The sequence below is a fragment of the Lepidochelys olivacea genome, assembly GCF_965140295.1.
Source record: "Lepidochelys olivacea isolate rLepOli2 genome assembly, chromosome: 5".
NCBI classification, from domain to species: domain Eukaryota; kingdom Metazoa; phylum Chordata; order Testudines; family Cheloniidae; genus Lepidochelys; species Lepidochelys olivacea.
Genome location: NC_140415.1, coordinates 124389403 through 124416380, shown reverse-complemented (window position 1 = coordinate 124416380; position 26978 = coordinate 124389403). Strand labels below are relative to the sequence as shown.

The 26978-nt window shown below is 42.1% G+C and overlaps 1 protein-coding gene across 1 annotated transcript in view; it reads right to left on the bottom strand.

Moving 5' to 3' along the window:
- LOC311520609 (uncharacterized protein) overlaps window positions 1-25004 on the bottom strand; it is a gene marked incomplete at its 5' end in the record, with an annotated part of 32357 nt that extends 7353 nt beyond the window's left edge. The window contains 4 exons of the mRNA XM_084628160.1: window positions 7570-7752; window positions 22766-22845; window positions 23217-23328; window positions 24978-25004. Coding sequence (XP_084484286.1) covers window positions 7570-7752; window positions 22766-22845; window positions 23217-23328; window positions 24978-25004 — 402 coding nt within the window. The remainder of the gene's footprint in view (window positions 1-7569; window positions 7753-22765; window positions 22846-23216; window positions 23329-24977) is intronic.
- Window positions 25005-26978: the final 1974 nt, after the last annotated feature.

Sequence of the window (26978 nt, the reverse complement as noted above, 5' to 3'; positions counted from 1 at the left end):
GCAGCTCCTATTGGTCAGGAACCATGGCCAATGGGAGTTCTGGGGGTGGCGCCTACTGATGGGGCAGCACGGAGAGCCACCTGGCCACGCCTCTGCATAGGAGTCGGAAGGGGACATGCCCCTGCTTCCAGGAGCCGCTTGAGGTAAGTGCCGCCCAAAGCCTGCACTCCTGACCCCCTCCCATGCCCCAACCCCCTACCCCAGCCCTGATCCTCCTCCCGCCCTCCAAACCCCTTGGTCCCAGCCCAGAGCACCCTCCTACATCGCAAACCCCTTATCCCCAGCCCCACCCCAGAGTCTGCATTCCCAGCCAGAGCCCTCACCCCCCCGACCCGGAGCCCCCTCCTGCACTCCAAATCCCTCATCCCCAGCCTCATACCAGAGGCCTCACCCCTTCTCAGAGTTCCTCCCTCATCCTGAACCCCTTATTTCTGGCCCCACCCTGGAATCCACAACCCCAGCCAAGAGCCCATACCCCCTCCTACACCCATGCCTCTGCCTGGAGCCCTCTCCACTCCCCAGCCTGGAGTCTCCTCCTGCACCCCAAACCCCTCATCCCTGGCCCCTCCCCAGAGCCTGCACCCACATCTGGAGCCCTCACCCCCTCCCACACCCCAACCCCCTGAGCCAGCCTGGTGAAAATGAGCAAGTGAGTGTGGGGATAGTAAGCGACAGAGTTGGGGGGCTGGTGCAGTGGGGGGGGCTCAAAGGAGGGGAGGGGAAGGGGGCGGGGCAAGGGTGTCTGGTTTTGTATGAGTAGAAAGTTGGCAACCCTAGTCCTATACTCACAGAGCTTGGTTTCCTTTGGCACTTCAGGCTCTGTAGTGGGGTTGTCAGGCGTCTGTTTTTTTTACCGGAACACCTAGTCGAAAATGGACCCTGTCGACTTCGGTCAGCACCACAGACTGGGCTGTTAAAAGTCCAGTCAGTGGCACAGCAGGATTTAAGAAATCTCCCTGGCTGCACATGTCTCCTGGAAGCGGCTGGCATATCTCTGCAGCCCCTAGGAGGGGAAGTGCGATCAGAGAAACTCAGGGTGCTGCCCTCCCCTTCCCCGAGCACTGCCCCCACAGCTCCCATTGGCCGGGAACTGTGTCCAATGGGAGCTGTGGGGGCAGGCAGGGTGCACCACGCAGAGCCGCCTGACCACCCGTCAGCCTAGGAGCCGGACATGCCAGCCTCTTCCGGGAGCCGTGCGGAACCAGGACAGGCAGGGAGCTTGCCTTAGCCCCGCTGTGTCGCTGACCAGGAGCTGCCTGTGCTAAGCGCTGCCCAGCTGGAGCTCAAACCCCGACCTGCACCCCAACACCCTGCCCCAGGTCGGAACCTCCTTCCATGCCCTAACTCCCTCCCAGATCCCACACCCCAAACCCTGTCCCAGCTACAAGCTCCCTCCCAGAGACCACACCCTCTCTTGCACCCCAACACCCTGCCTGTGCCTGCTTCTACACTCCAAACCCCTTGGCCCCAGCCCAGAGCCCCCTCCTGTACCCCAAACCTCTCATCCCTGACCCACCCAAGAGCCCACATCCCCAGCCAAAGCCCTCAGCCCCTCCCACACCTCAACCCCCAGCTGGAGCCCTCACCCCCTCCCGCGCCCTGTACCCCTCATTTCTGGCCCCACCCCAGAGCCCACACCCCAAACCCTTGCCCCAGACCAGTGAAAGTGAGTGAGGACTGGGGAGAGCGAGCAATAGAGGGAGGGGGGATAGAGTGAGTGGGGATGGGGCCACACAGAAGCGGTGGGGCCTCAGGGAAAGGGTGGTGCAGGAGGCAGGGCAGGGGTGTTCAGTTTTGTGCGATTAGAAAGTTGGCAACCCTAAGCTGTAGGACTTACACTTAGGAAGCTTTTTGAAGTGCCTGCAGTTTTAAGACTCGTTTTGTCAGAAAACCTTCACTTCTCTCTTCCTTATTTAATTCATTACTTCTTTCAGTAAATCTCAGAAAATGTAATGTAATGATGATCCTTATTTACCAGATAGCTGCCTGTTGACATCATTTTAACAAGAGAAATGTGTGTGATTACATACCCTGGGTAATTCTAAAGTGACTCCAAATCATTCTGGCTGGAAGCTTGCAATCTCTTAAGTGCAACTGGGTTTCTTCAGTTGCCATTTTTCTGTGTGTGTTGTGGGTGGGGGGAGGTGGGAGGGTTGTCTGGTTTAACCAAGTTTATGGAGTGCAGAGACACCCCTGCAGTAACAGTAGTCCTCCGTGACTGATTTCTGCAGTCCTAATATAAAATGAGCTATTTTACAGGGTAATATTGATATCAAAAATCCAAGGCTCCTGGGCTATATGAATTCCTTAAAACCAAATGGTATAAAGTGGACAATTTTCTTCTTGAAGGTCTATAGCAGGCTTTAAAATGAAACCTAATCTAATTATTTTATCTTCAAAAGTAATGTTTCAAGGTGAACATGTGGAAAACGGGTCTATCCAAACTCCATTGAAGTTGATGAAAGGCTCCTATTATAGACTTCAGAGGGCTTTGGATTCTAGCAGAGAAAGATTTTGTTTCCATCGCCTGTCAAGACCCCAAGGGAAAAGAGTAAGATTGAAAACAGTGGGATTGTGTTCAATTTTAAGCTCATATTCTTATCTGCTAAGTGCAGCTACTGTAACATGATCTATAGAGGCATTTTGGCAGTTTCCTACAGTATTTCATGGTCTTAAATACTAAATTAGCCCTTCTACCTGAAGACTGTCTGCTGAATCCTAGTTCTCAATAGGTAGAATATTTTCTCTTCCAGTGCAATTGAACATTCCAGGCCTTGTTCCACTGTGGGATAAGGGACTGAATAAGTTGTTTTAATATATTTCAGCTGCTCTGTCTTGTATTAAAAATGACACTCTAGAACTTCTCGGGAGAGACCAACTGGGGCTGAGAAAAATCAATGGTGGCTTTGGTTTTTCATTTTTGATTGATTGCATCTAGGAGTATGGAGTGTCCTCTACGTTCCCAAATTTCCTCTCTCTAGTTGTGAATCTCAAGGTAGGTCTACACTGTACACTTCTTATGTCAGCGTGCAGAGAAAATATGTGGCATGGACCCCTAGCATGTGTGTAAATAGCCGCGTAGGTGATGCAGAATTGCTTAGGCAAGTAGAGTAAAGACACACCTGAGCCCCTATGGTATGTACCCTATATGGCTCTCTACTTGCTCAAACAGGGCCTTTCTCATCTACAGTGCTGGGTGCCGTTGCCTCCCCCCTGCCAGAACCTTTCACTGATAGGCATAGCTACACACCACAGTGTGGAGGCAGCTTGCTTTTCACTGAGGCATGTAGCTACATGCACCCTACACACTGCCGTCTTGGGAGGTGTGCACCTTAGACGTAGCCTTACAGTGACAATTATCTCATTATTTTCTTTTCCCCTTTTCAAATCAAACTATTTCCTTGAAAATAATTTAGAGACCAATTCTGCTGCCTGTGTGCGTGTGGAGTAGCATAGACCCCAATCCAGCCAAGCGCTTAAACACGTTTAACTTAATCACGTGGCCATGTTGCTTTGACTTCAAAGCATGTGCTTAAAGTTAAACGCGTTCAAATCCAGGTGGAGCCAATGGAAGTTGGCTCGCTCCTTATTTAAAATTAAGCAAATGCTTGAGAGTCTGATGAAGAGAACTACACCTAATACACACAGATCAAATTCTACTTCACGTGAAGTAGAAAGGCAGAATTTGGTCTTCAGGTTTGGTATGAGAAGAAATAGGGTTTTGTTTGTTTGTTTTTTTTGTGGGGGGAGGAGGGGAGTTTACAGACTTCTGACCACATATTGCAAAAATAGCCATTATTAGTACATTGAAATATTTTAAACCTTATGGTTCCTCTTAGACAGAAAAAATGCTTAGACTTTGTTCACGAAGGTTGTATTAGCAGTGGAAGTGAGAGGGAACAGTCCTAGGATCAAGTGTTTAGATCACCTGTACTTCTAAAGATGCAAACTTGTATTTTGTATGATCTGTGCTAATGTACAAGTAAGTCAGAAGAGACTTAATAGGCTATATTCAACATCGACTGTGTGCAAGGGGCCTCCTTGCAATAAATGTGGTACACCATTGCAGTCCACTAACAGTTACTTTTGTGTGGCCAGCCATTCTTTCAGAATATTATCTATTCAATGTAATGCATGCAGGAGAAAGATTCAACAAAATAACTTCATAAAATAATAATAAAGTAGTCACAATAACACTATTTAAAATCAATTAAAGAAACTTTTTCCTGTCTAAGCAATGCAAATACTAATTGACTGTTATTTTGTATTAACTACACTATCTTTTCTGTCCGCACCTTCTTGGCTCATTTAGGAAATTAAATAATACCTAGCTCTTAGGTAGTGGTTTTCATCAGTAGAGCTCAAAGCACATCAGTCTTTAATGTAGTTATCCTCACAATGTCCCTGTGAGGAAGGGAAGTGCTATTATCCCAGTTTTTTTTAAAGATGGCTTCACTGTGCCTTGGCTCAATAAGACTTGTCTCTGCTCTCGCTCATAGTCTGTGGTGGAGTAGGTAGTTGAACCCAGGTCTTCGAAGTCTGCACAGGTTGCAGTGTTAGCCCAGGACTTTGGGAAGTTGATTCCCTGCTCTGCCACAGACTTCTTGTGAGACCTTGGACATGACACTTAATCTCTCTGTGCCCTGTTTCCCCATCTGTAGTATGGCAACAATAGCACTGCCGTACCACACAGGGGTATTGTGAGGATAAACGCATGATAGATGGAGGTACTTGGATACTATAGTAATAGAGGCCATTTAAGTATCTAGGATACATAAAGAGGGTACACCTACATTCTCTCTCTTAGATAATGGGCAAAATCACAATGGCTCATGTAAATGGGTTAATTCATTCCACCTGCAGATATATCACTGCAAGGTTGGGGCTCTAGTTTGAGACTCATAATTAAATGAATATCCACTTTTCTGCCAACTTTTTTAATGAAAACTGTAGTTTATGTTGTCTTCAGTCAAGCATGACCTTGGCAACGCTTAGTAATAAGAACGGGAAAGTCTTTGGTTGACACTAGCTGTGTTTCTCTTCCAATGATGGCTGCTGTAAATATATTTTTAATGCTTTTCCTTTTTGATGGCAGGGAGCTTTTAAACTGTGACAGCTCAGATAATATTGTGGTAACTACTGTCAATTAGCAAGGCTAGGCACTTTAAAAAAACAAAACAGTGTTATCCTGAACTTGAATTTAGAAATTCAGGTTCATGCTCTAGAACACAACTTTATACTACATGTTATCCATCAGACCTGCTTTGTTTCTTATTGGATGTGGAGCTTGCCAAGCCACTTTGCTGAAGCCTCATCAGCAAGGTGCAGAACTCTCAGCTCCCCATCAAATCTGGTCGGAGTGTAGTCGTCGGTGATGTGAAACATCGTCTCTTTGGCAACGACCACATCTGCGATCTTCAGGTTGGATCCAGGTGTGAAGGCTGGTTGTACAATGACCCTGGCCTGTTAGGAATTAGTTCAGAACAGCCCATGAGCAGTGTATCAAATCAAAGCCAAACACACACATAGTCAGGTCAGTTATAAGAGACTGGTTTTGGGCATCAGCTGCAGACCATTCTTCATTTCCCATTGACATCACAGAGAAATCTGGCAGGTCAAGTGGGCCTACAATAGGTGCCTCGATGATAAATGCACTCTTGGGTGGTCAAAGAAGTTTGTATACAGTGGAAGGCTTGGGTTTACCCTGATCTTCTCAAACATTCTGGCTGTGGATTCCTCACGATGGATGTGTGGAGTTGCATCCGATGAAGTGAGCTGTAGCTCACGAAAGCTTATGCTCAAATAAATTTGTTAGTCTCTAAGGTGCCACAAGTCCTCCTTTTCCTTTTATGAATACAGACTAACACGGCTGCTACTCTGAAACGTGTGGAGGAATGTTGTTGTTTGACACGGGGAGCCACAGTATTGGGGTGGGTCAAATTGTCCCAGTTATGATGCAGATGGTTGAATATCATTTGTGGACCAACGAACTTGACATAAGATGAGTGGAGCCAGACTGGTGCACAGCATTCTTCTGTAGAGTTATGGAGAGCTCAACTGGATGATCGGAGAGTTTGAGCATTTGATCCGCATGAAGTGATGGCCAGTTTGCTTAGAAGGTTGTTACGTGGTCTCACCTTAGACGCAATTTTCCGATGAAGTGAGCTGTAGCTCATGAAAGCTTATGCTCAAATAAATTGGTTAGTCTCTAAGGTGCCACAAGTCCTCCTTTTCTGTTTTCCTCTGGTGGTTAAGATATGTGAGAGATCTATCTAGGGTTTGCCAACATAGGCTGGGTGGGATTTATGTTTCAAGTGATGTCTATTGAGAAAGATACACAGTTCTCGGACTGCTCCAGCAATGTAAAGATGGAACAGATTAGAAACTGTCTTGGTCACACTTGGTTGTAAGTGCCACTGACTACGGTATTTGGCAGTCTTAATCAAGTAAGTGTTTAGCGTGTCTTCAAGTTCTGGGAATGACTGTGCTTGGACACCTAAGCGGATGTGACCTGTGTATGTGAACTGATGGGACTGGTAAGGGGAAGGTTGTTTGTGTACCGTGAAAAGTGTCAGGACCAGTACAGAGCGTTGGAGTAGACTGTTGGTTTGTTGTTTCCACGCACTAACCCAGTCTTCCATGTGCTCTCAAACATCTGAGGAGAAGGAGAGGTCAATTATGACCACTTACGCTGGGAGTGCTCTGACCATTTGACTGAGACCGATGTGCCAGATTGTGTCCTATTCTGCCATCAGGTCTAGAAATATGGCTCCTCTCAAGGTTTCTTCCCCACTCTGAACTCTAGGGTACAGATATGGGGACCTGCTTGAAAGACCCCCTAAGCTTATTCTTACCAGCTTAGATTAAAAACTTCCTCAAGGTACAAACTTTGCCTTGTCCTTGAATAGTATGCTGCCACTACCAAGCGTGTTAAACAAAGAACAGGGAAAGAGGCCACTTGGAGACATCTTCCCCCAAAAATATCCCCCCAAGCCCTACACCCCCTTTCCTGGGGAAGGCTTGATAAAAATCCTCACCAATTTGCATAGGTGAACACAGACCCAAACCCTTGAATCTTAAGAACAATGAAAAATCAATCAGGTTCTTAAAAGAAGAATTTTAATTAAAGAAAAAGTAAAAGAATCACCTCTGTAAAATCAGGATGGTAAATACCTTACAGGGTAATCAGATTCAAAACATAGAGAATTCCTCTAGGCAAAACCTTAAGTTACAAAAAGACACAAACAGGAATATACATTCCCTCTAGCACAGCTCATTTTACCAGCCACTAAAAAGAAAATCTAACGCATGTTCTAGCTAGATTACTTACTAACTTAACAGGAGTTAGAAGGCTTGCATTTCTGATCTGTTCCTGGCAAAAGCATCACACAGACAGACCGAACCCTTTGTTTCCCCCGCCTCAAGATTTGAAAGTATCTTGTCCCCTCATTGGTCATTTTGGGTCAGGTGCCAGTGAGGTTGCCTTAGCTTCTTAACCCTTTACAGGTGAAAGGGTCTTGCCTCTGGCCAGGAGGGATTTTATAGCACTGTATACAGAAAGGTGGTTACCCTTCTCTTTATATTTATGACAGCTCCCATCTTCACGTTTTTCAGAAAACGGTTTTCACTTAATGTTGTCAAAGTTAGCACTTGATTGTAGGTGCTGCAACCTCCGCGAAAGTCTGCCTGCTTGATGCTGAATATTGACTCCACTTCTGGGGAGATGCCCTTAAGAGTGAGATGCTCCAGCACCTTGAATGGCACAGACAAGAGATATCAGTCAATATCTTGTAACATTATGTGGGTCTTTCCCAGGTTTCCAGAGAGCAATGACTTTTGACATGTCTTCAGAAGTCACTCTGTTAAGTGTGGTAAAACAGCATTTGATATTCATATATGGGGATTTACATCTATTTTAAGTAATTTTATAGCCTCATTGAGTGCCTCCCCTCACCCTTCTGAACTAGGACAGTATTATCCCCACTTCACAGATGGGGAATTGAGACACAGAGTCTGGTTGATCTTGGTCAAGTCTGTAGCAGAGCAGGGACTTGAACCCATGTCATCTTTCTCCTAGATTAATGCCCTAACTACTGGACTATCTTTTATCTCAAAGAATCTCAAAGAACTCTACAACCTATGGACCGGATTGTGCAAAAACTAAATTAAACTGTCCATGTAGATAAGTCTGTATAGATATATAATGCAACACAACTGAACTGCATCAACTTCTGGGGTGGTGCTTGACCATTATCAGTACTCTACAGCTATGGGTGAAAGGAAAGCCTTGGTTGAAGACACCCACAAAACAACTTCTGTTACGAAAATTACCATAATACCTTTATTATCCACTCAGTGCAGAGACTGCCCCGTCTTTTTTTTTAAAGGTGCCATATTTACATGTAAATGTGTTACTGTGTTAGTCTGTTTCCTATTTTCTGAGTGCAGAAAGGGTGCTGAGCTAGCTCTTTAAATATACAGAACAGTTTTCAAATGAATTAATGTAGTATGGTATTAATCAAGTTGTCTTGATATGCTTTAATTTAACAAGAAAAAAGTCTAATAGATTTTTTTGGTGGTTTTTAAATTAAGGCAATTTATATCAGCTGTCTTAAATAGACAAGGATACTGCCCACAATAAAATTAGCTTTTGAATCATCTTACTCTAGAGACTTGCTTCATATTAAACAAAATTTTGGGGTATTCCATGACAGATTTTAACATTTCAAACTTTGATATTTATTAGAGGTACAAAAATCAATCTGAAATGTTTTTAACACTTTTTTGTGGTGGGTGACTAAAATTAACCTCCTAAATCCTTATGTTATGTAAAATAAGTGACCTGACTTTTAAAAAGTCCGAGGCACCCAGCAATTGCCAATCATGGCATTGGGAATTGGTGGGTGCTCAAATGCATTTGAAAATCAGGTCAATTTATTGGGGTGCCTAAGTATGGACATAGGAGACGATTTAAAATAGACAAATCTACAAACTAAGTCCTAGAAGGCTTTTATTTTTATTTTTTATTTTTTTTTAAAAAGCTTACCATCAGATTCTACCAATAAAAAATTGAGCATTGTTCTGGGGAATCCTTTATCCTGAATTATTTGGTTTATAGTTGAACTGTACACTAGTTCTCAGATTTCGAGATGGATGGCTGTAAAGTTGTGCTGTAGCTTCTGTGCAGTTGGCAAACTATAAATGTGCAGGGGGAGGGGAAGGGGTGGGGAATCCGGATCCTTCATTGCAGTGTCAGATAGCTATTGGTTCTGCTTTAGTTGCAGGAAAATGCCACAGCAGACTGAAAGACAGTATGTAGGCGGTGAGACTTATGCCACGAATTGTAGGCCTCTAAACCCGACATTTGTGGTGGTGTAATAATCGCTGTCCTCTCAAGCCATGCTTTTGTGTGTATGTCAAGAAAAGAAAACATGACACACAATTTCATGGAACTGTAAATTAACATCTTTCAAGATCTTGAACAGAAGGGAAGCAGCAGTCATAAATATTATAAATGGTATGCTGGAATCTACGTTAAATAGCAGCATCACTCTACAGCATTCTCATCCTGAGTCTCTACAGATGGTGATGTGCTATGTACTTGACTTTTATTGTTGTCACTTTTATGCAGTGCTACTTGTCTTCTACCAGACACTTGAACTCATGCTCTGGTTCTGTCTTTTTATCTTGCATATCAAATTTTAATTCTCAAGTCAGACACGAAGTATATGGAGGGCACAGGTTGATTAGATGGATTATCTGATCCTTCTAACCTATTATTAAGGAGGTTTCCTGTGGGTGGTAATCCTGAGAAGCTGGACAGAGAACCAATAGTTTTCAGAAGCATTAGCAGCTTAAAACAAGACCAGATATTGACATATGAGAACAGGATGCAGATAACACTTTCTTCTATAACTTCACCTTTGCCATCATGATTCACATTTTAGGCCAAATTGATTGGAAATTAGTTTTATCTGTTGGAATAGAGTTAAGACCTAGGGTATCTTATCTACTCTTCTTGATATGCACTTCCACCAACATACAGACAATATCATTCCAAACAGAAAAATAACTAGTGCTTTGTCCACTTCTACCTTTATGAGAGGAGACTCAAGGAGCTTGGCTTGTTTAGCGTAACCAAAAGAAGTATGAGAGGAGATAAGATTGCTCTCTAAATACATCAGAGGGATAAATACCAGAGACGGAGTGGAGTTATTTAAGTTAAGCACCAGTGTGGACACAACAACAAATGGATGTAAACTGGCCATCAAGAAGTTTAGGATTGAAACTAGATGAAGTTTTCTAACCATCAGAGGAGTTACGTTCTGGAACAGTGGGGATAAAAAACCTAATTCGCTTCAAGAATGAGCTTAATATGTTTATGGAGGGGCTGGTATGATGATACTGCCTAAAATAGCATGTAGCTGGTTTGCGACTGCTAGTAGCCGGCGATGGGACTAGATGGGGTGGGCTCTGAGTTACTACAGAGAATCCTTTCCCACAAGTGATCACAAGTGATCAATGGCTCCATGTCTAGTTGGCAGCCGGTATCAAGTGGAGTGCCCCAAGGGTCGGTCCTGGGGCCGGTTTTATTCAATATCTTCATAAATGATCTGGAGGATGGTGTGGATTGCACTCTCAGCAAATTTGCGGATGATACTAAACTGGGAGGAGTGGTAGATACGCTGGAGGGGAGGGATAGGATACAGAAGGACCTAGACCAATTGGAAGATTGGGCCAAAAGGAATCTGATGAGGTTCAATAAGGATAAGTGCAGGGTCCTGCACTTAGGACGGAAGAACCCAATGCACAGCTACAGACTAGGGACCGAATGGCTAGGCAGCAGTTCTGCGGAAAAGGACCTAGGGGTGACAGTGGACGAGAAGCTGGATATGAGTCAGCAGTGTGCCCTTGTTGCCAAGAAGGCCAATGGCATTTTGGGATGTATAAGTAGGGGCATAGCGAGCAGATCGAGGGACGTGATCGTTCCCCTCTATTCGACATTGGTGAGGCCTCATCTGGAGTACTGTGTCCAGTTTTGGGCCCCACACTTCAAGAAGGATGTGGATAAATTGGAGAGAGTCCAGCGAAGGGCAACAAAAATGATTAGGGGACTGGAACACATGAGTTATGAGGAGAGGCTGAGGGAGCTGGGATTGTTTAGCCTGCAGAAGAGAAGAAGGAGGGGGGATTTGATAGCTGCTTTCAACTACCTGAAAGGGGGTTCCAAAGAGGATGGCTCTAGACTGTTCTCAATGGTAGCAGATGACAGAACGAGGAGTAATGGTCTCAAGTTGCAGTGGGGGAGGTTTAGATTGGATATTAGGAAAAACTTTTTCACTAAGAGGGTGGTGAAACACTGGAATGCGTTACCTAGGGAGGTGGTAGAATCTCCTTCCTTAGAGGTTTTTAAGGTCAGGCTTGACAAAGCCCTGGCTGGGATGATTTAACTGGGAATTGGTCCTGCTTTGAGCAGGGGGTTGGACTAGATGACCTTCAGGGGTCCCTTCCAACCCTGATATTCTATGATTCTAAGTCTGGCAGTTGTGTCTTGCTGAAATGCTCAGGGTCCTACTGACAGTCATGTTTGGGGTCAGGAAGAAATTTTCCTGCAGGTCAAACTGGCAGAAATCCTGGGGGAGTTTTGCCTTCCTCTGTGGCATGGGGTACAGGTCACTTGCAGGCTTAAAGCAAAATAAATGGTGGATTCTCTGTAACTTGAAGCCTTTTAAAATCATGCTTTGAGGACTTCAGTAACTTAGCCAGAGGTTAGGGGTCTATTGCAGGAGTGGGTGATTGAGGTTCTGTGGCCTGCAATGTGCAGGAGGTCAAACTAGATTATCATGATGGTCCCTTCTGGCCTTAAAGTCTATGGGTGGGGTTTGGAGGGACTGCTCACCGGCCATAGCCCATGTTGGAGTTGGGGTGTTCTCTGTTAAGCTTATTAGCATGTGTGTAGGATCTTTTATTTTAAACGTTTTCTCTGTAATGCTTTTTACCTTCATAAAAGAAGCTTACTGAGAAATTGCTGAGTGGTAACTTATACCAATGGCAATTACACGGTGCACTGCAAATTAATGTTGCTTAGTCCGCCTGTCTGTTGCTAGGGAGATCACAGAATCTCCAGTTGACTGCACAGTCTGGAAATACACTGATCAGAAGGGAGAGGCACATGACTCGCGACCCAAGGGAGGCACTGACTGGGGAGCCAGAAGCCTACACTGAGTGCCCTTGTTGGATCATAGAGGGGAAATGCAAGTGCAGTTGCCCTGAACTGTGACCGGCACTTTTTGAAATGCCAATAGAGTCATGTTTTTTTTTTTTTTCATGAAATGTTACTTTGTTTTCTGATAGATTCTCCGATATTTAAAATACATACACGCCTCCTCTGTCTCCTCTTGGTGTGTTAAGCTCATGTGCCTGATTGTTACCTGGGGACAAATTTTGTGTGACTGCAGAGAAATGAGCAGGGCTCTTCCATGGTGTAGCTCAATGATCAGGTGCTAGAAACCTGCATAAAAAAGCAGAGCAAACATTGCTAATGCATCTTGGTGGGTGGATCTTGATAGGTGCCACACCAGATACCATGGTTAGCACGTCCTCTGGGGCAGAAGGATCTAGAAGCTGGACAGCAGTGGTCATTTGGGGAAACCAACTAGCAGCAGACACGCTTGGGAAAGTTTAGGCGCAGGCTTATGTTTTGCTGTTCTTAAGTGATGAATAAAGCTAAGACCTAGGAAGGGGATAGATCTGGATCTTATCTTGAGTCTGTATATTCTGTACAGGAGAGATGGTTGGCTTTTTTTCATTCAATTTTCCAGGTTTTCAATGGAAAAAATGGAACATGTGGAGTAGAAAAAAGTTGGGGGGGAGGGGTTAAGTTTTTCATCAGAATATTTTTTTGCTGGAAACTTCCATTTTTATTTAATTTCCTTATGAGAAATTGGCATTTTTCAGGCAGCTCTAGTTAGAACCAGCACAGGAAAACCGTGAGTTTAGCCTGCTTTTTCAAATTGTTGTGCTAAGGTATAAATGAACAGAATGAAAAGGAAAACTTCTCTCCACACCAGATTACATCATGACAATACAGAGTGCTGTCCCTATTTCTGTATTCAGTGCAATAAAATCAACTGTGAAGTGTTTTCAAGCATTCTGCCTGTATTTTTGCTTCCAAGAAGAAAAAGGATAGAATTCTGGGTCCAACGCTTAAATAAACCATATACTTTCTGTGTGACCTTGGTTAAGTCAATTAACATCTGGCTAATGTATTCAAAAGTGACTATTAATTTCGGGGTCTTCAGTATTGGAGTGTCCCAACTGAAACATTTTAAAAGGACCTGACTTTCAGAGGTTGGGAGCTGAGTACTTTCTGAAAATCATTCTCCATTTGTCAGGTGTCTCATGCTGAACACTCCAGCCCTGATGCACCCAAAATAATTAGTCACTTTTGGCCAGAGTCTGTGTTTTAGTTCCCCCAGCCGTTGTCAAACTTGTCTGTATTCTGGAAGTTCTTTGTCACAGGGACTCTGTCTATGCATTTTCAAAGCACCTAAGACAATTGGGCTTTTGTGTGATACTATAATACCAATAACTCTTTTCATTCATTTGCAGGAGAAGGGAGGGATTGTTTTATAGAGCTCAGAGGACTTTAAGCATGGGAGCTTATATGTAAAAGTTGTTGTATGACTATAATCAAGCTCAAAAGTTTAATGAATGAGAGAAATGCTGCATTATAAAATGTAATTTTTAAGACGTGTCTTCCTCTCTTAGAGTGACTTTTACCATCTGTAGAGCATTATCATTGGAACCTTGGCGGGGGGGAAGATTACATGCCGCCTTCTATGAAGTTCTTCATCTCTTCACCCCTTTAGTCCTTCAAACTACATTAAATATAAAAAACACAGTGAAGAAGGTAAATGCTTTGAATCCCGCTGTGGGCTCTGTTTGGTATATGCAGTCTTTCTGATCCTTTCCAAGTTCTTACGCTGGGTTGGCCAGATTCTCAAGGAACTCTACACCCGACATGCTGAGTTTTTAAAAAAATCAATCAATCTGGCCACTCTTTTTGAAAATCTGCCCCTATTTGTAGGTACTGAGCACTTGAAAATTTGACCCTTAGGGCCTTGTCTATAGTATCAAAACTTGCTTCCATATTACAGCAAACCCCAACAGCACAGATGCACTGATCATGGCAACTAACTGCTGATTGAGAGAGGTCTCGGGTGTTATTGTCCTGGATAATTTTTTCAAGTGACATCAGAGCCTAAGTCTCATTGAATTTCTGTTGAAAGTCTCTTGAAAATTTTACCTAGCTTCCGAAGTTACAACATATGGCTAATGTTACCTAGACTATGTGGCTGAACCATCGTTTTTAGGTGGGTTTTTTTTGTTAGTTTTAAAGTGTATGTGCAGCTGGTATTACGTGTTTTTATGATATTGGAAGGGTTGGGAAAGGCATGTGATCCTTAGTCCTAGGCATCCTAGGTATTGGATACTTATGCCAGGGTGCACAAAGCTCTATTGAGAGGGGCTATGCACAGTCAGAGGGAAATATCTAGGCTCAATTTGGCAATTGGAGCCATACTTTATGTGGGTATTGTAACTGCAGAATTTGAGTTAACATGATGGTTATGATGATGTAATTGTTCCAGTGTAGGATGGTCAAATCTTCCAGTTTAATATAAGGAATAACTTCTAAAACCAGTGACATAATGAAGTGAGAATTGGAGAAAGGCATCAAGAGGCTGATTTTCATAATGTGTGTTAAATACTGGACCTCTTGAGCCTATCCCCAGGAACCATCAAAGTGATCTCATTCTCAGCATTCTCATTACTTAGCAATCATGGTGCCTTTTTTAAAGTGTGTGGTTTATATGAATATCCAAGTTTATGCACACTATGGCAGATCTGACAAACTGGAGTATAATTCCACTATCATCAATAGGTAGGACAAAATGCTTTAAAAATGATGATACTCCCTAGCTTTAACATGTTTGGGAGTACTCCCATTTGATGACCAATCCTATTTCCAATAAGCAGCTGACTGTAACCGTTACTTCATTCTTCTAGACAAATGGCAGAATCCAAATAACTATGGAGATGCTGCAGGTATCTCTAAAAGCTGGAGACTTTGTTCTGTCTCATTTATACATGTTTACTAGCAGCACTGATTCCCAAGCCCTTTGGAATGGATCCTGTACAGCCCAAATAAATTTGCAGATACCTCCTACTACATTCTTGCTGACAGTTTACTGCTGCTGAATAGCTGTGGCAATACTTATTCCAGCGTGCCCTTCCCCAAACCCATGTATCTCAAAGCAGTGATGACTTGTAAGCTTAGTACAAACTTTGTATATGCTAGTGCTATAATACAAATTGGACTATTTTCATAACTGTTTGTGTCCTGAGGGTTTAGTTTTGTGAGGTGCTGAATGCCCTCCACTTCCACCCTTTACAGTGGGAGTTGATGGCACCAAGAAAATGTCCTGCACCCTTAAAATCATTGGGAATTTAAAAACTTACTTCTGTGAGAGTGGGATCAGGACAATAGTGTCGGGCAGTCTAGAGCCCTAAACCTATAGGATGGGATTTCCAGAAGGGCTCATCATTAACCCAGTGCTTTTTCCATTAAATTCAGTGGAACTTTCACCACTGACTTCAATGGGAACAAAGTCAGCCCAACACTGCCCACATTTTTAAAATCCCGCTAATAAGCTTTGGGCTACATTGCTAACTGGGGCAAAGCTCCAAGGGAGGGCAGAAAGACGATAACTTAACGGAATCTGTCACATTAGCTATTAACTCAGTAGTTATTACACACTTGCTTCCCATGGTGCCTTGGGTAACGGAAAACACCAAAGACTTTTTGGAGTTTGTCAAGTGAAGAATATTTTGTGTAATTATTTTGTTCATAAACTGCATGAAAGTTTGCTAAAAGCATTAAGTTCATTTGTATAATGAAGCAGAATAAAGCAATTTTGTATCTAATGATCATCTTTAAATGCTTTCAGCATGAAGAAAATGTAATTTCAGTCATCATTGTAGATATAAAAATAAGTTATTTTAAAATAGTATTTAAAATTATCACAGAAGAGGGAAGCAACCGACTTAATAAACCATGGTGAAGTATCCTTAATAGAATTGTTTGTTGAAAATCTCGAGTATTTATGCTGTTCTGACATTAGGGTAAATGCACATTAGCTGGCTTATATAGTTATTGATAGCTGGGCTTAATGAAATTATAATAATACCCAGAATATTTTTGTAGAATAGAAATATGTTCCACCAGAAATATTATTCTTCTCCTAGAATGTCTGTGAAAACCAAAGTATCAGAGCAGATCTTCAGCTGGTGCAACTCAGACCAATTTACAATAGCTAAGAACCTGGTCCATTATGTTTAGAATAACCACAGATTCATTTATAAGAGAACTTCTTATTTAGTATGACCTGCACTTGAGATTGTAGACCCTGACTCAGAAAAACAATTAACTGTGAGCTTATGTGCTTTTGTGTACATGGCCTGTAAAGATGGGCTGGCTTTCCCTATTTGGGGAAGGCTGCCTTTAATTTATAAGTTTAAGGGATGTATGTATTTAATGGAACAGTCATGGATCTGTGTGTCTCCCAAAGTCCTTTTGAATAAGCTACTTAATTCAAGTCCCAGAGAAGCGATAGATGTTTAGATATACAAATTCTTAAATACTGAACTTCAAACTGGATATTTGGAAAGCATGACTTTCTCTCCCACAGCACACAGTACATCTGCGTCTGCCATAGTTGAAAATGTGCTTTTTTTTTTTAACTTTCATCACCTAAAACTTTATTCAAATCCTTCAGAAGAGGTACACAAGTTTGTGAAGATTTCTCAGGTTGAGCCAGATGCTCCATTTCAAATCATAACTAATATTCATCTGGAAATATCTTAGGTGTTCCTCTTGCAAATTACATTCCAAATATCACATTATATTTCCTTAACCACTTATGCCAATGGCTTTCTAGTAGGGGCTTGTGGTAAGGAAATGAAGGGGAGAGTGAGGCACGAGGAAGAGAGAGACTGTTGGAGAACTGTCTCACAGGTAACATTTTTACATGGTGTCTAATAATAATGGGATTGGTGTATTGTGGGAAGGCTTCCTCTGAAACACGAGCTACTGGGCTGAGCAAGATTAGGAAAATTTTCATACAGATTGGTTAGTTTAATGTGGTCTTAGTGTTTGTCTTCTATTTTAATAAACATAAGTGATTGGATGTAGCTGATCATGAAGCAGTATCATTTTAGACTTGCCACATTGGAAATTAGGTGTTAACTTTTAGTTCATTTTGGAGAAGCCGAGATTAAATATACAGTTGCAGTTAGCCAGAATTTAGGGAAATGTCTTTAATTTTAGAAATCAGTGCAGACTGGGGATTTCAAATCTGAAATAAAACTTGGAAATTGTTTTTCAGCAATAATGAGATTACTGGAAATCAATATTTGCAGCCACTAGTATGGATATCGCTTCTATCTGTGTATCAAGATTCCTATATTGTGCCCATCACTATAGCATTTAAGCCTTCATGCCCCCAGGATTGAGATATGCACTCCAATGCTACGGTTGCTTGGCAACTGTCCAGCAAAATAGCACAGGAGTGGGGAGTGTACATGCATAGTAATGCATGAGTGTCTAATGCCAATCTGTGTATTAGTACCATTATCGTTTACATTTCCTTAAATGAAAGCACTACCGACCCTTCTGTCTGTACTGAAAGGCCACTTACGTTCAGTGGTGGCAAAAGCTATGTAGTAGCAATATGTAGAGTGCTCAGTACCTATTGTTTCCAGTGTAAGCAAACCAGTATAATAGGTCTGCATTTATTCTTTCCCCACAGAACAGAGTGGTGGAAAAACAAAGCCCACTGTTGCAGTAGACCAAACAAGCAATGATACCCCTGTAGGTAGTGGAAGCCACCTATGTCCCATCACGCTTTCTAACTAGAAAGTGACTAACTTTCTGACTAAAGGTGAGACATCAGAATTGTGGAAAGTTGGCATTTTATCTATCTTTGACATTATTTTATTTGTTAGTATGTATAGCATTTCCTATGTTCAAATAATAGCTAATTAATTCACACAGCATCCCCGGGATAAGTGATTTGGCCAAAGCCACATAGCCAGTCAATAATGGATCAGTTTCACAGTTATAGGGTGAAATGGACTTCTAGTAATTGGTGCAAGAGGTTCAAAAGTTTGGGCTAGAGCCACAAAGGGATTTAGGCACCTAAAGTGGTAGGTAGATGCTTAACTCCAGAATTTAGATCTTCAAACCTCAAAACCCTTCTCAGCTGCCACCTAATCCTGTAGGAGCCAAAAGTCCCTAGCAACCTAAATAATTGCCCTTTGCTTCTGCACAAGCTGCCTCAATCAAGGTGCCTAAACCCCAACTGGACCTCAAACTAGGCATCACCCCACTTTCATTAGGCCTGATCAAGTAGGCATTCTTAATGACCACCAAAGAGACTGGGTCCTTAAACCTGGGTATCTCACATCCCAGGAGAGGAACATACCCTTAGAGCAGTGGTAATAAAGGAGGTCCTCTCCCTCCCCCTGCTTTGTGAATCTAATCCTCCTTTGCTTATTTGGGCATAAGCTTTTGTGGGCTAAAACCCACTTCCTCAGATGCATGGAGTGGAAAATACAGAGGCAAGTATAAATACATAGCTCATTAGCACTGCAAAAGTGATTTTTTTCCCTCCCTTGGTATTCACCCCCTTCTTGTCAAAATTCCCAAAATCCAAATGAAAACTTTCAAGACAACTTGAAACAAAATGTTTCTGAGCTGAGTGCATGTGTTGGTGTTGGGGTGAGCGTGGGAGTGAGGAATCCATCCATAGGATGGACCAATACACTTTAAAATAATGGGGAAATCTGAACTCTGCAGTAGTTTGGGGGTTTTTTGCTCATCATGGTCAATTTCTAGACCACAGGAGCAAGACATACCTATAATATACACTATTTGGAGTAGAATTCAGTCTAAAATGGCTGCTTTGTAGGAGCCCAGTCATGGTTTCACTGGGAATGGTAGGTGTCTTCCTCAGGGACTAGATTACACCCCTCTGTTGGAAAAAGCCACAGGAAGGAAAGAAATCACAAAGTTTTCCCCTTGCAGAATTTTCCTATTACTCCCTCTTCTGCTGGCAGTGTTTTGGGGAACTGCAGAATTTGAAAACCACATTCCTCTTCAACCCTGCTGAGATCTCAGGGCTCTGCAGGGAAGGGATCAGTTTTAAGGCTGGCTGGGCTCAGTGCATCCAGGGGGCAAAGGGATCTGTGCACATTCCTTAAATGGGTAGTGTCGAGTACAGTTAGGCTAATGAGTGATTTCTTTTTTGAATCATTGCAAGTTCCAAAAAGTCAGGAAAATAAATTGTTTGGGATCAAACTAAACATTTCATTTTGATTGCGGGTTTTTACTTTTTATTTGTATAATAAAAATGAAGGAAATTCTGAAATGAGAAGTCACTTTAAAACTTTTTGGTTTGAAAATATTAAAATTGAACATGTAAACAATGTTGTTGTTGCTGTGTCAGTTGCAGGATATTAGAGATACAAGGTGGGTGGGGTAGTATTTTTATTGGACCACCAACTTCTGTTGATGAGAGACAAGCTTTCGTGCTCACACATAAGAACATAAAAATGGCCCGATTGGTCAGACCAAAGGTCCATCTAGCCCAGTATCCTGTCTTCCAGCAGCAGCCAGTGCCAGGTGCCCCAGAGGGAATGAACAGAACACAGAGCTTTGTTTCTTTTTAAGACCTGAGGAAGAGCTCTGTGTAAGCTCGAAAGCTTGCATCTTTCACCAACAGAAGCTGGTCCAATAAGAGATTACCTCACCCATCTTCTCTCTCTAAAATTGACCATTTCATTTTTTTTCTGATTCATTTTTAGCTTGACCAAAACTATTTGATAAAATTGACATGCATTCTTGAAATATTTCAACTGACCTGAATCTGCATATTTCAGCAAAATATTTTGTCCACAATGTTTTACCCAGATTCAGTACCAAGATCTCTGGCAGGTTGGACGGAGTTCTCATTTCTGCACTTAGGAAGCAAGTGAGTTTGGGAGTGTGTACAGTTGCTGTAGACCCAATGTTTATAAGGAACTACCTCTATTCTCCATGTTGTTCTCTGACCCTTCACAGATGCTATAGGGCCCTTGAAAGCCCACGCTGCGAAGGAAGGAATGGTTATGATTTAGCCTTTGTTATCTCACCATAAGTGCAGAAGGAAGAGGTTCATCTAACAGGGCTGTGTGTAATTTGAAAACTTGAGTGAAAACACCCTCGCTGTTGAGTCTGACAGCAGAGGTTGGTGGGGAAAGGAGGATTATAGATATAACAAATCACACTAGCTCTCTTTATTGAGTGCATTGAAGAAGTGATGAGCATGTGCCAGTTTGTAAGGATTTAGCTGAAATGATTTGAATGTCTAGAGATAGCATATCAAGGTCTTGAAGTGCATTTCCCTCCTTCCTCCCCCCCCCCCCAAGTCTTGGCTAGAGATGTGCCCAGAGAGTATGGGAGACCAAGGTGAGAATGCTATATGCCTGTGTGCTTTGAAAATCACAAGTCCTGAATCAATAAGTTACAAGCACCACAGAAGGTTAAAGCAAGTGAATTTACTAGGGAAGAAATGTCATTGTTTTAAAGGCTGCACACAGTGTACAGGGCTCATCCATTTAAACCCTTACTGTCTGATGTGTCTTTGCACTATGGGCTTTAATAAGACTTGCTATCATTCATATTAAAAGAACACATTAAATACAAAATACTCCTTTCTTTTCAATAAGTTGTGTGTCTCCTATAGATCACTGAAGGGTTTGGGCTTTTAGACACCATGTTTAGGTCCACTGTACCATTGGTATCATTACATTAGATTCTGAGTGATTTGGAGTGGCAGCTAGCTAACATGAGAATTAACACGTTTTCCTCTTGCAAACAGTTACACAGAATTGAGACTTGCAGAATTAAAGCATGGAGAACATCATAAGGAGGAACATAACTAAGCAAGAGACTATGTGAAGTAGAGTGATGGCCTTGGGATTAAGGCCCTGTATTTGGGCAAAGGAGATGAGGGTTCAGTTCCTTGTTCTGACAGACTCCTGATGTGATCTTGCACAAGTTACTTAATCTTTCTGACTGTGCATCAGTTCCCCAACTGTAAAACTGGAGAAGACAAAGATGATCATCCTCACCCCTTTTCTTGGAGGGCAGAGCTCTTACTGTGGTATGTCCACATTACCGTGGCATAGCTGTGCCATGGCCACTGTGGAGCCATAATGCAGACGTTTCCTACATTGACTGAAGCAGTTTTCCCTTGCTGTACATAATCCAGCTCTCCAAGAGGTGGTAGCTAGGTCAACGGAAGAATTCTTCCATTGACCTAGCTCTGTGTACACTGCGGGTTAGGTCAACCTAACCATGGCACTCGGTGTGAAACTTTTCACACCCCTTAGCAACGTAGTTAAGTCAATCTCACTTAAGTATGGACCAGCCCTATATATATGTACCCAGCAGAATGGGGGACTGATCTCAGTGGGGGCCTTTAGGTGCTAGGATAATAAAAATACTGAAAGATAGATCGTAATTTCATTGTTCAGAAGAAGATGGCAGAATGTAGTAGTAATGAATGAATTTCTTTGTACAATAATGTCTAGCAGATTCAGAGTGCTTTTCATGCATAAATCTCAGTGACTTAGAACAATGGGTTAATAATACACAATGATAAATTCTGCATTCACATTGGCTTTGTAAATTGTGTTTTTTCATAAGCTCTTATGGTAGGAGCTGACATTCTTGTTGTAACTCAAGCATTGAATGGGCTTTGTTATTTTGCAAAAAGAGTAATTCAAACTATTTCCAATATAGCATTCCATACAATCAACTCTTCTAAACCCCCTGTTGTAAAACTCATTCCAAAAGCATGGAGAAAGCAAATTCACCAAAACAATTTCAGAAGAAACATTAATGAGACTGTTAGTATCTTATTTTACCTAGCACCCCCACCCCTTCTTTCTTATGCATGCATTTGAATGTAGAGCCAAATCCTCAGCTAGGGTACATAAGCATATGTACATTGGAGCTTCCTACTTGTGTGCCTTCATAGATTATTCTTTGAATGTGTTGTGATTGCCACCTGCAGTGCTAGCATATGAACAATAAAGCTTTCACTCTAGAAAAGGTCACAGTCCTCTGCATTAAGCAGTACACTTTGTTACATTTTTTCAAACCATCAGCCATGATTCATCTTGCTGTAATGTAATATATTGAATGCAAGTGTGCGGGGGATGTTGGTATTAAATTGTATAGATCAAACCTTAACTGAAACTTTTATATTGTTTAAGAAAAGTTTTATGCATCCTATTTTAAAAAATCAAGCCTTTCTATGTATAAATTCATCTGCTTACTCCTACATATTTGTCATTTTAGAAAGATGTTTTTGCAGCCACCTTGGGTGAAAAAACCTTTAGTAGACGGTGGATTTTATAAACCAAGATTACTTTGTCATGGGGAACGTGAAGTCAGGCTGTCCAACAAGATTCTTGATTGCAATGGTGTCAAGGCTGAATCCCCACTCTGGCACTTCAAGTGCAGAAGGTGGGGGCCCGCAAGGATTTTAAAATTAATACTTGCCACTCCAGGCTTGTATTACACTTCCAAGGTTACAGCTTTTCTCACCTTGGCTTGGTAAATGCTGCCACCACCGAAATGCGGGAAAAAACCTACCTTTGAACCCAGGAAGGTGCACTTGGGAATTTCTCCCTGTGGGGTACCCTCAATCCCTTTCACCCCCCTCTGGGGAAGAGCTGAGAAAGAAAACAAAGGAAATTAGCAGTTGCCACCAGTTAATTAAACAACATATGCACAAACCTCTTAGGACACCAAAAATCCAATCCTGTTCTTAAAAAAGGTAAATTTTATTAAATACAAAAAGGAAGAAAATACATCTGAAACTTAGGCTTTTGCTAGATTTTAAAAGAGCAATTCCAAAAATTAAGCACCCAAAATAGCTTTCTTTGGGAGTTCAGCTTAAAGATTACAAGTAAACAAAAGCATCTGGGGTTAGCACAGAGGAGAGCCACAAGCCAAAATAAAGAAATAAACCTGATCATGTCTGTCTAAACATTCCCTGTCCCAATAATTCCTTCTAGGTATGGAAGATAATTTTTTTTCATACCTGGTTCAAACCTTATACAGCATTCCTGCTTATAGCATTGCTGCTCCGTGTCCCTGTAGCCCAGAGAGAACAACAGACAGAGGGAAAGTTTCTTTCCCAGTTTTAAAAAGTTCTACCTCCCCTTTGGCTCTTTTGGTCAGGTGCCCACTTCCTTTTCTTTAGCCGGGGGACTTTTAACCCTTTATAGGTAAAGCAAGCGAACAGTTACCAAGAGGGATTTTACAGCTAACTGGCTGGTTGGGTGTCCATAAAAGGGAGCTACCCTCTCCCTTCATTTATCACAAAAGGTTATAACTGAATGACTTCTAAAGTAATAAAAATGACTAATTATAAGGTGTACAACAAGAATAATGCATTTTGGTAAACATTTTGTGAAGACATGTTTCAGTAAAAAATCCAGGTATCTAATTTGAAACATATAATTTACAGCAATCTGGCTCATTTTAAACAATGAACTAAGGTCCAAGTTCAGGAATGTATTTTAGCATGTGCTTAACATTAAGGAAAGAGAGATTGTTTGAGTCTGTATGTACAGCTGAGTGGGGAAGGCAGGGTGAGAAGGGAAATTATTACATAAACTTTTTCTGAACTCAAAGTTTGGGATTCAGATGTAGAGATTAGAGACAGCTGAAATCCAGGTGCTTTTAGTTTCAATCAAAGCATGTTTTTCTATTCTTTATGAAAAAGGAAAAAACCCAACGTTAGCAACTTTTCCCCTACATGATCAGCAGTTTCTAGAAGAGCTTTCACTTAAGTTTAACAGTGTCTTGTGAATTTCAACATGAAGTTTGAACAATAACATAGCTGATACCAGCACTACATTGCAGGCCATCAAGACGATGCTGTAATTGTATGTACATGTTACAATATGGGAACGAGGGGACGTTGCAGAAGAGAAATGGACATGATACTCGCTTGATATTACTCTTTCTGAATTGCTTTATTTTTTTTCCTCTTCATTGGCTTGGATCACATTTCTCTCTCTATCACTGGTCTCTCGGGCAACATGGCGTTACGTTGGAGTTGGATGATGACTGAACAACAAAGAAACTGAAGTGCCATTTTAGTAGCAGAGGCGGCACATGGCAAAGCAATTTAGAGGAAAAATAACACTATTTGCATGGAGGGAAGCTCATTATGCTGCATTTTAAAAAAAAGTCATCTCGCAATGGCAGTAGCACCGAAGAGCTGTTAGCAGAGATGAGTGAGAGAGAGTAATTGTGAGTGTTTTTTTAAAAAAAAAATGGGGGGGGGGGTGGAAAGATAAGGAAAATGTCACTTAAAAGTGAAAAGAATCAGCTCATCAATGGCTAAGCAACAGTAAAATATATAGGTATGTAATATAATACATTTTCTTTTGTTCTTCTCACATGTAATGGCCATTTGATGCTTTGGGGGTTCACCCAGACCAGTAAGGGGTTCTGTCACCACCTGCCCAGTAACCTTGCATGCCCTTAGGCTGTGCAACTTTTGGCTCAGAGCCCGACCGAAGCAGCATGCCCACAGTCCAAAGGTCTTACCCTTAGCTTCCACTAACACAGTACTCCTTGATCCCATCATCCCTTCCAGAGTGTCCCTCTTACTGGACACTCACAGAGATAGCACCAACTTCCCTGCCTCCAAAAAGCTAAGAATAAGTTTAAGTGACGACAAGCAAGAGTGAAAGATATGAAATGGTTACAAACAAAACAGAAACACACTTTCTAGTGCCTAGAACTTTAATTCTAGCAAGATATAACTTTGCCTAACACAGTTTCTTACTTGCCACAAGTTTTCAGCATTCTCCATCCTGTTTGAGAAGGCTGACCCCATCTTTAATAGATATAAAGCACTGCCTTCTTTGTTCATCCAGATGATGGATGACTCAAATGTCTCTTTCCCCCATTATATTACACCAAAGTTAATTGTCTCTGTTTCAAGAGCCGGGGAGTCTTTCTGGGTGTGTAGACTCTATCCCCTGTTGTGATTGTTAAGCGGTCATTTCCCACATTTGTTTACCTTGTATGTAAATGTACGTTTCATTGTCCTCTGTGATTGAGCTGGTCCTACAATAAAATATGCATTCCTTTGTTTAAGAAGAAAACTGTTTTCCCTTCTTTGTCTACAGACTCCAAAACATAGTATCAGAGAGTGTCCATAATTGCACATGCCGTGTTTACATACATTAAATGGTGATACTGATGACCAGCATGTTGTTGGTTTTCAAATGATAATTACATAAATATCATGACCACAGTGTGTGAGGTGTTTTTAAACTGGTCAAGTCAGCTGAGATTCTGTTACATAGTAAGGAGCCCTTTGCCTTCTAAAATTGGGGTACTCTTAGAGCCACAGGTCATTAATTTGTTTAGTTCAGACTCCATACTCGGTAATAATTCTGTGTAACAATCAGACAGATAGGGCTATAAGTATGGTTTAACAATGAGCCCTGTGGGAAAATTAATTTTATATGTATGCAGCTGCACTGCCCTACAAGCTACATGGGGAAGGAGTTGTGTCTAAGGCTATGTGGCTACTGCAATCAGAGGTGTGACTGCAGCACATTTAGACCTACCCTAGGTAGTTTTGATCTAGTATAACAATAGCAGTGATATTGCAGTAGCATGGGCAAGCCACTCAAGTAATTACCCAGGGTCCCAGGTGGGCTTTTACAGCCTGTGCTTCCATGACCTCACTGCTACTGTTGTGTAGACATGCTCTCAGAGGTATTCCTTTGTCCCAGAGAATGGTACTGGCCCTTATTAGTAGCAGTGCACTGGGTCAGCTGCGTACATTGGCCTGTTCGAGGGAACGGAGTGAAGATTCCTTTGACTCCCTGCCCGAAACCATCCCACAAGCTGCACAGTTGTGTAGGCTGAGACACAGTCCAGTCCACAGAAAGAGAGACTTCCTCACCTAAGTGTTTGTAGCCTCATCTTATTTACACCCAGGTCAAGAGATCCAGAGCGGGAGGGTTTGTGGACTATTTGAATAGGAATAGGTAGGAAAATCTCTTGAAGAGGTGAGTTTTTAAGGAAGGCCAGGAAGAAAGGTTGCTTGACAAATGAGCACACATTATGACCGTAAAAGGGCAAAAGTGGGAAGAAAAGACATAGCAGTGCGGTCAGAGAACAAAGAAAGAGAGGAGAAGTAGAAGGAAATGACTGAGAGCAGAGATAGAAGTGGCAGCAGGCAGGGACAGAGTGAGAAATCTTCAGTGCCTAACGTGACACTTGGTTTGTGCTCTGAGATCCTGTTTGCTAGGAACTGTATTGAGACCACAGATTCATTCCAAAGACCACTGTGCAGCCATTGGGTTGTAAATTTCACTGCTGTCCTGCAATGGCACTGTGTGAATAGCTCAACAAAAATGTAACAATGAATGTTTCTGTTATAGTAATGCCCCATCTGTGCCTTTCCATGACTGTGAAAGCAAAGGCATTTGCTGTCAGGATTATTCATGGGAACAATGAACCTGAAGCAAATGCTGTTAGGCTCTACTGGTGGGAAAGCAAACTTTGAGCTCCTCAAGATGGAGAATGAGTCTATCCATTGAAGGAACAGAAACAACAACATGTGACCTATATGCTCAATCCAAATCAACCAATATATTTTCGGTTTTGTATGGTGACTAGTCACAGATATCTGCTTACCCACAGACCTTGAATTATTTACTGAAAGTATTCAGTAAATCCTAATGAACAGCAAGTATATGTAAGAGAACTGTTAACTGCTCATGCAAAATTCACCGGGGCGGGGGAGCCCAAAATCTATGGAGTGAGT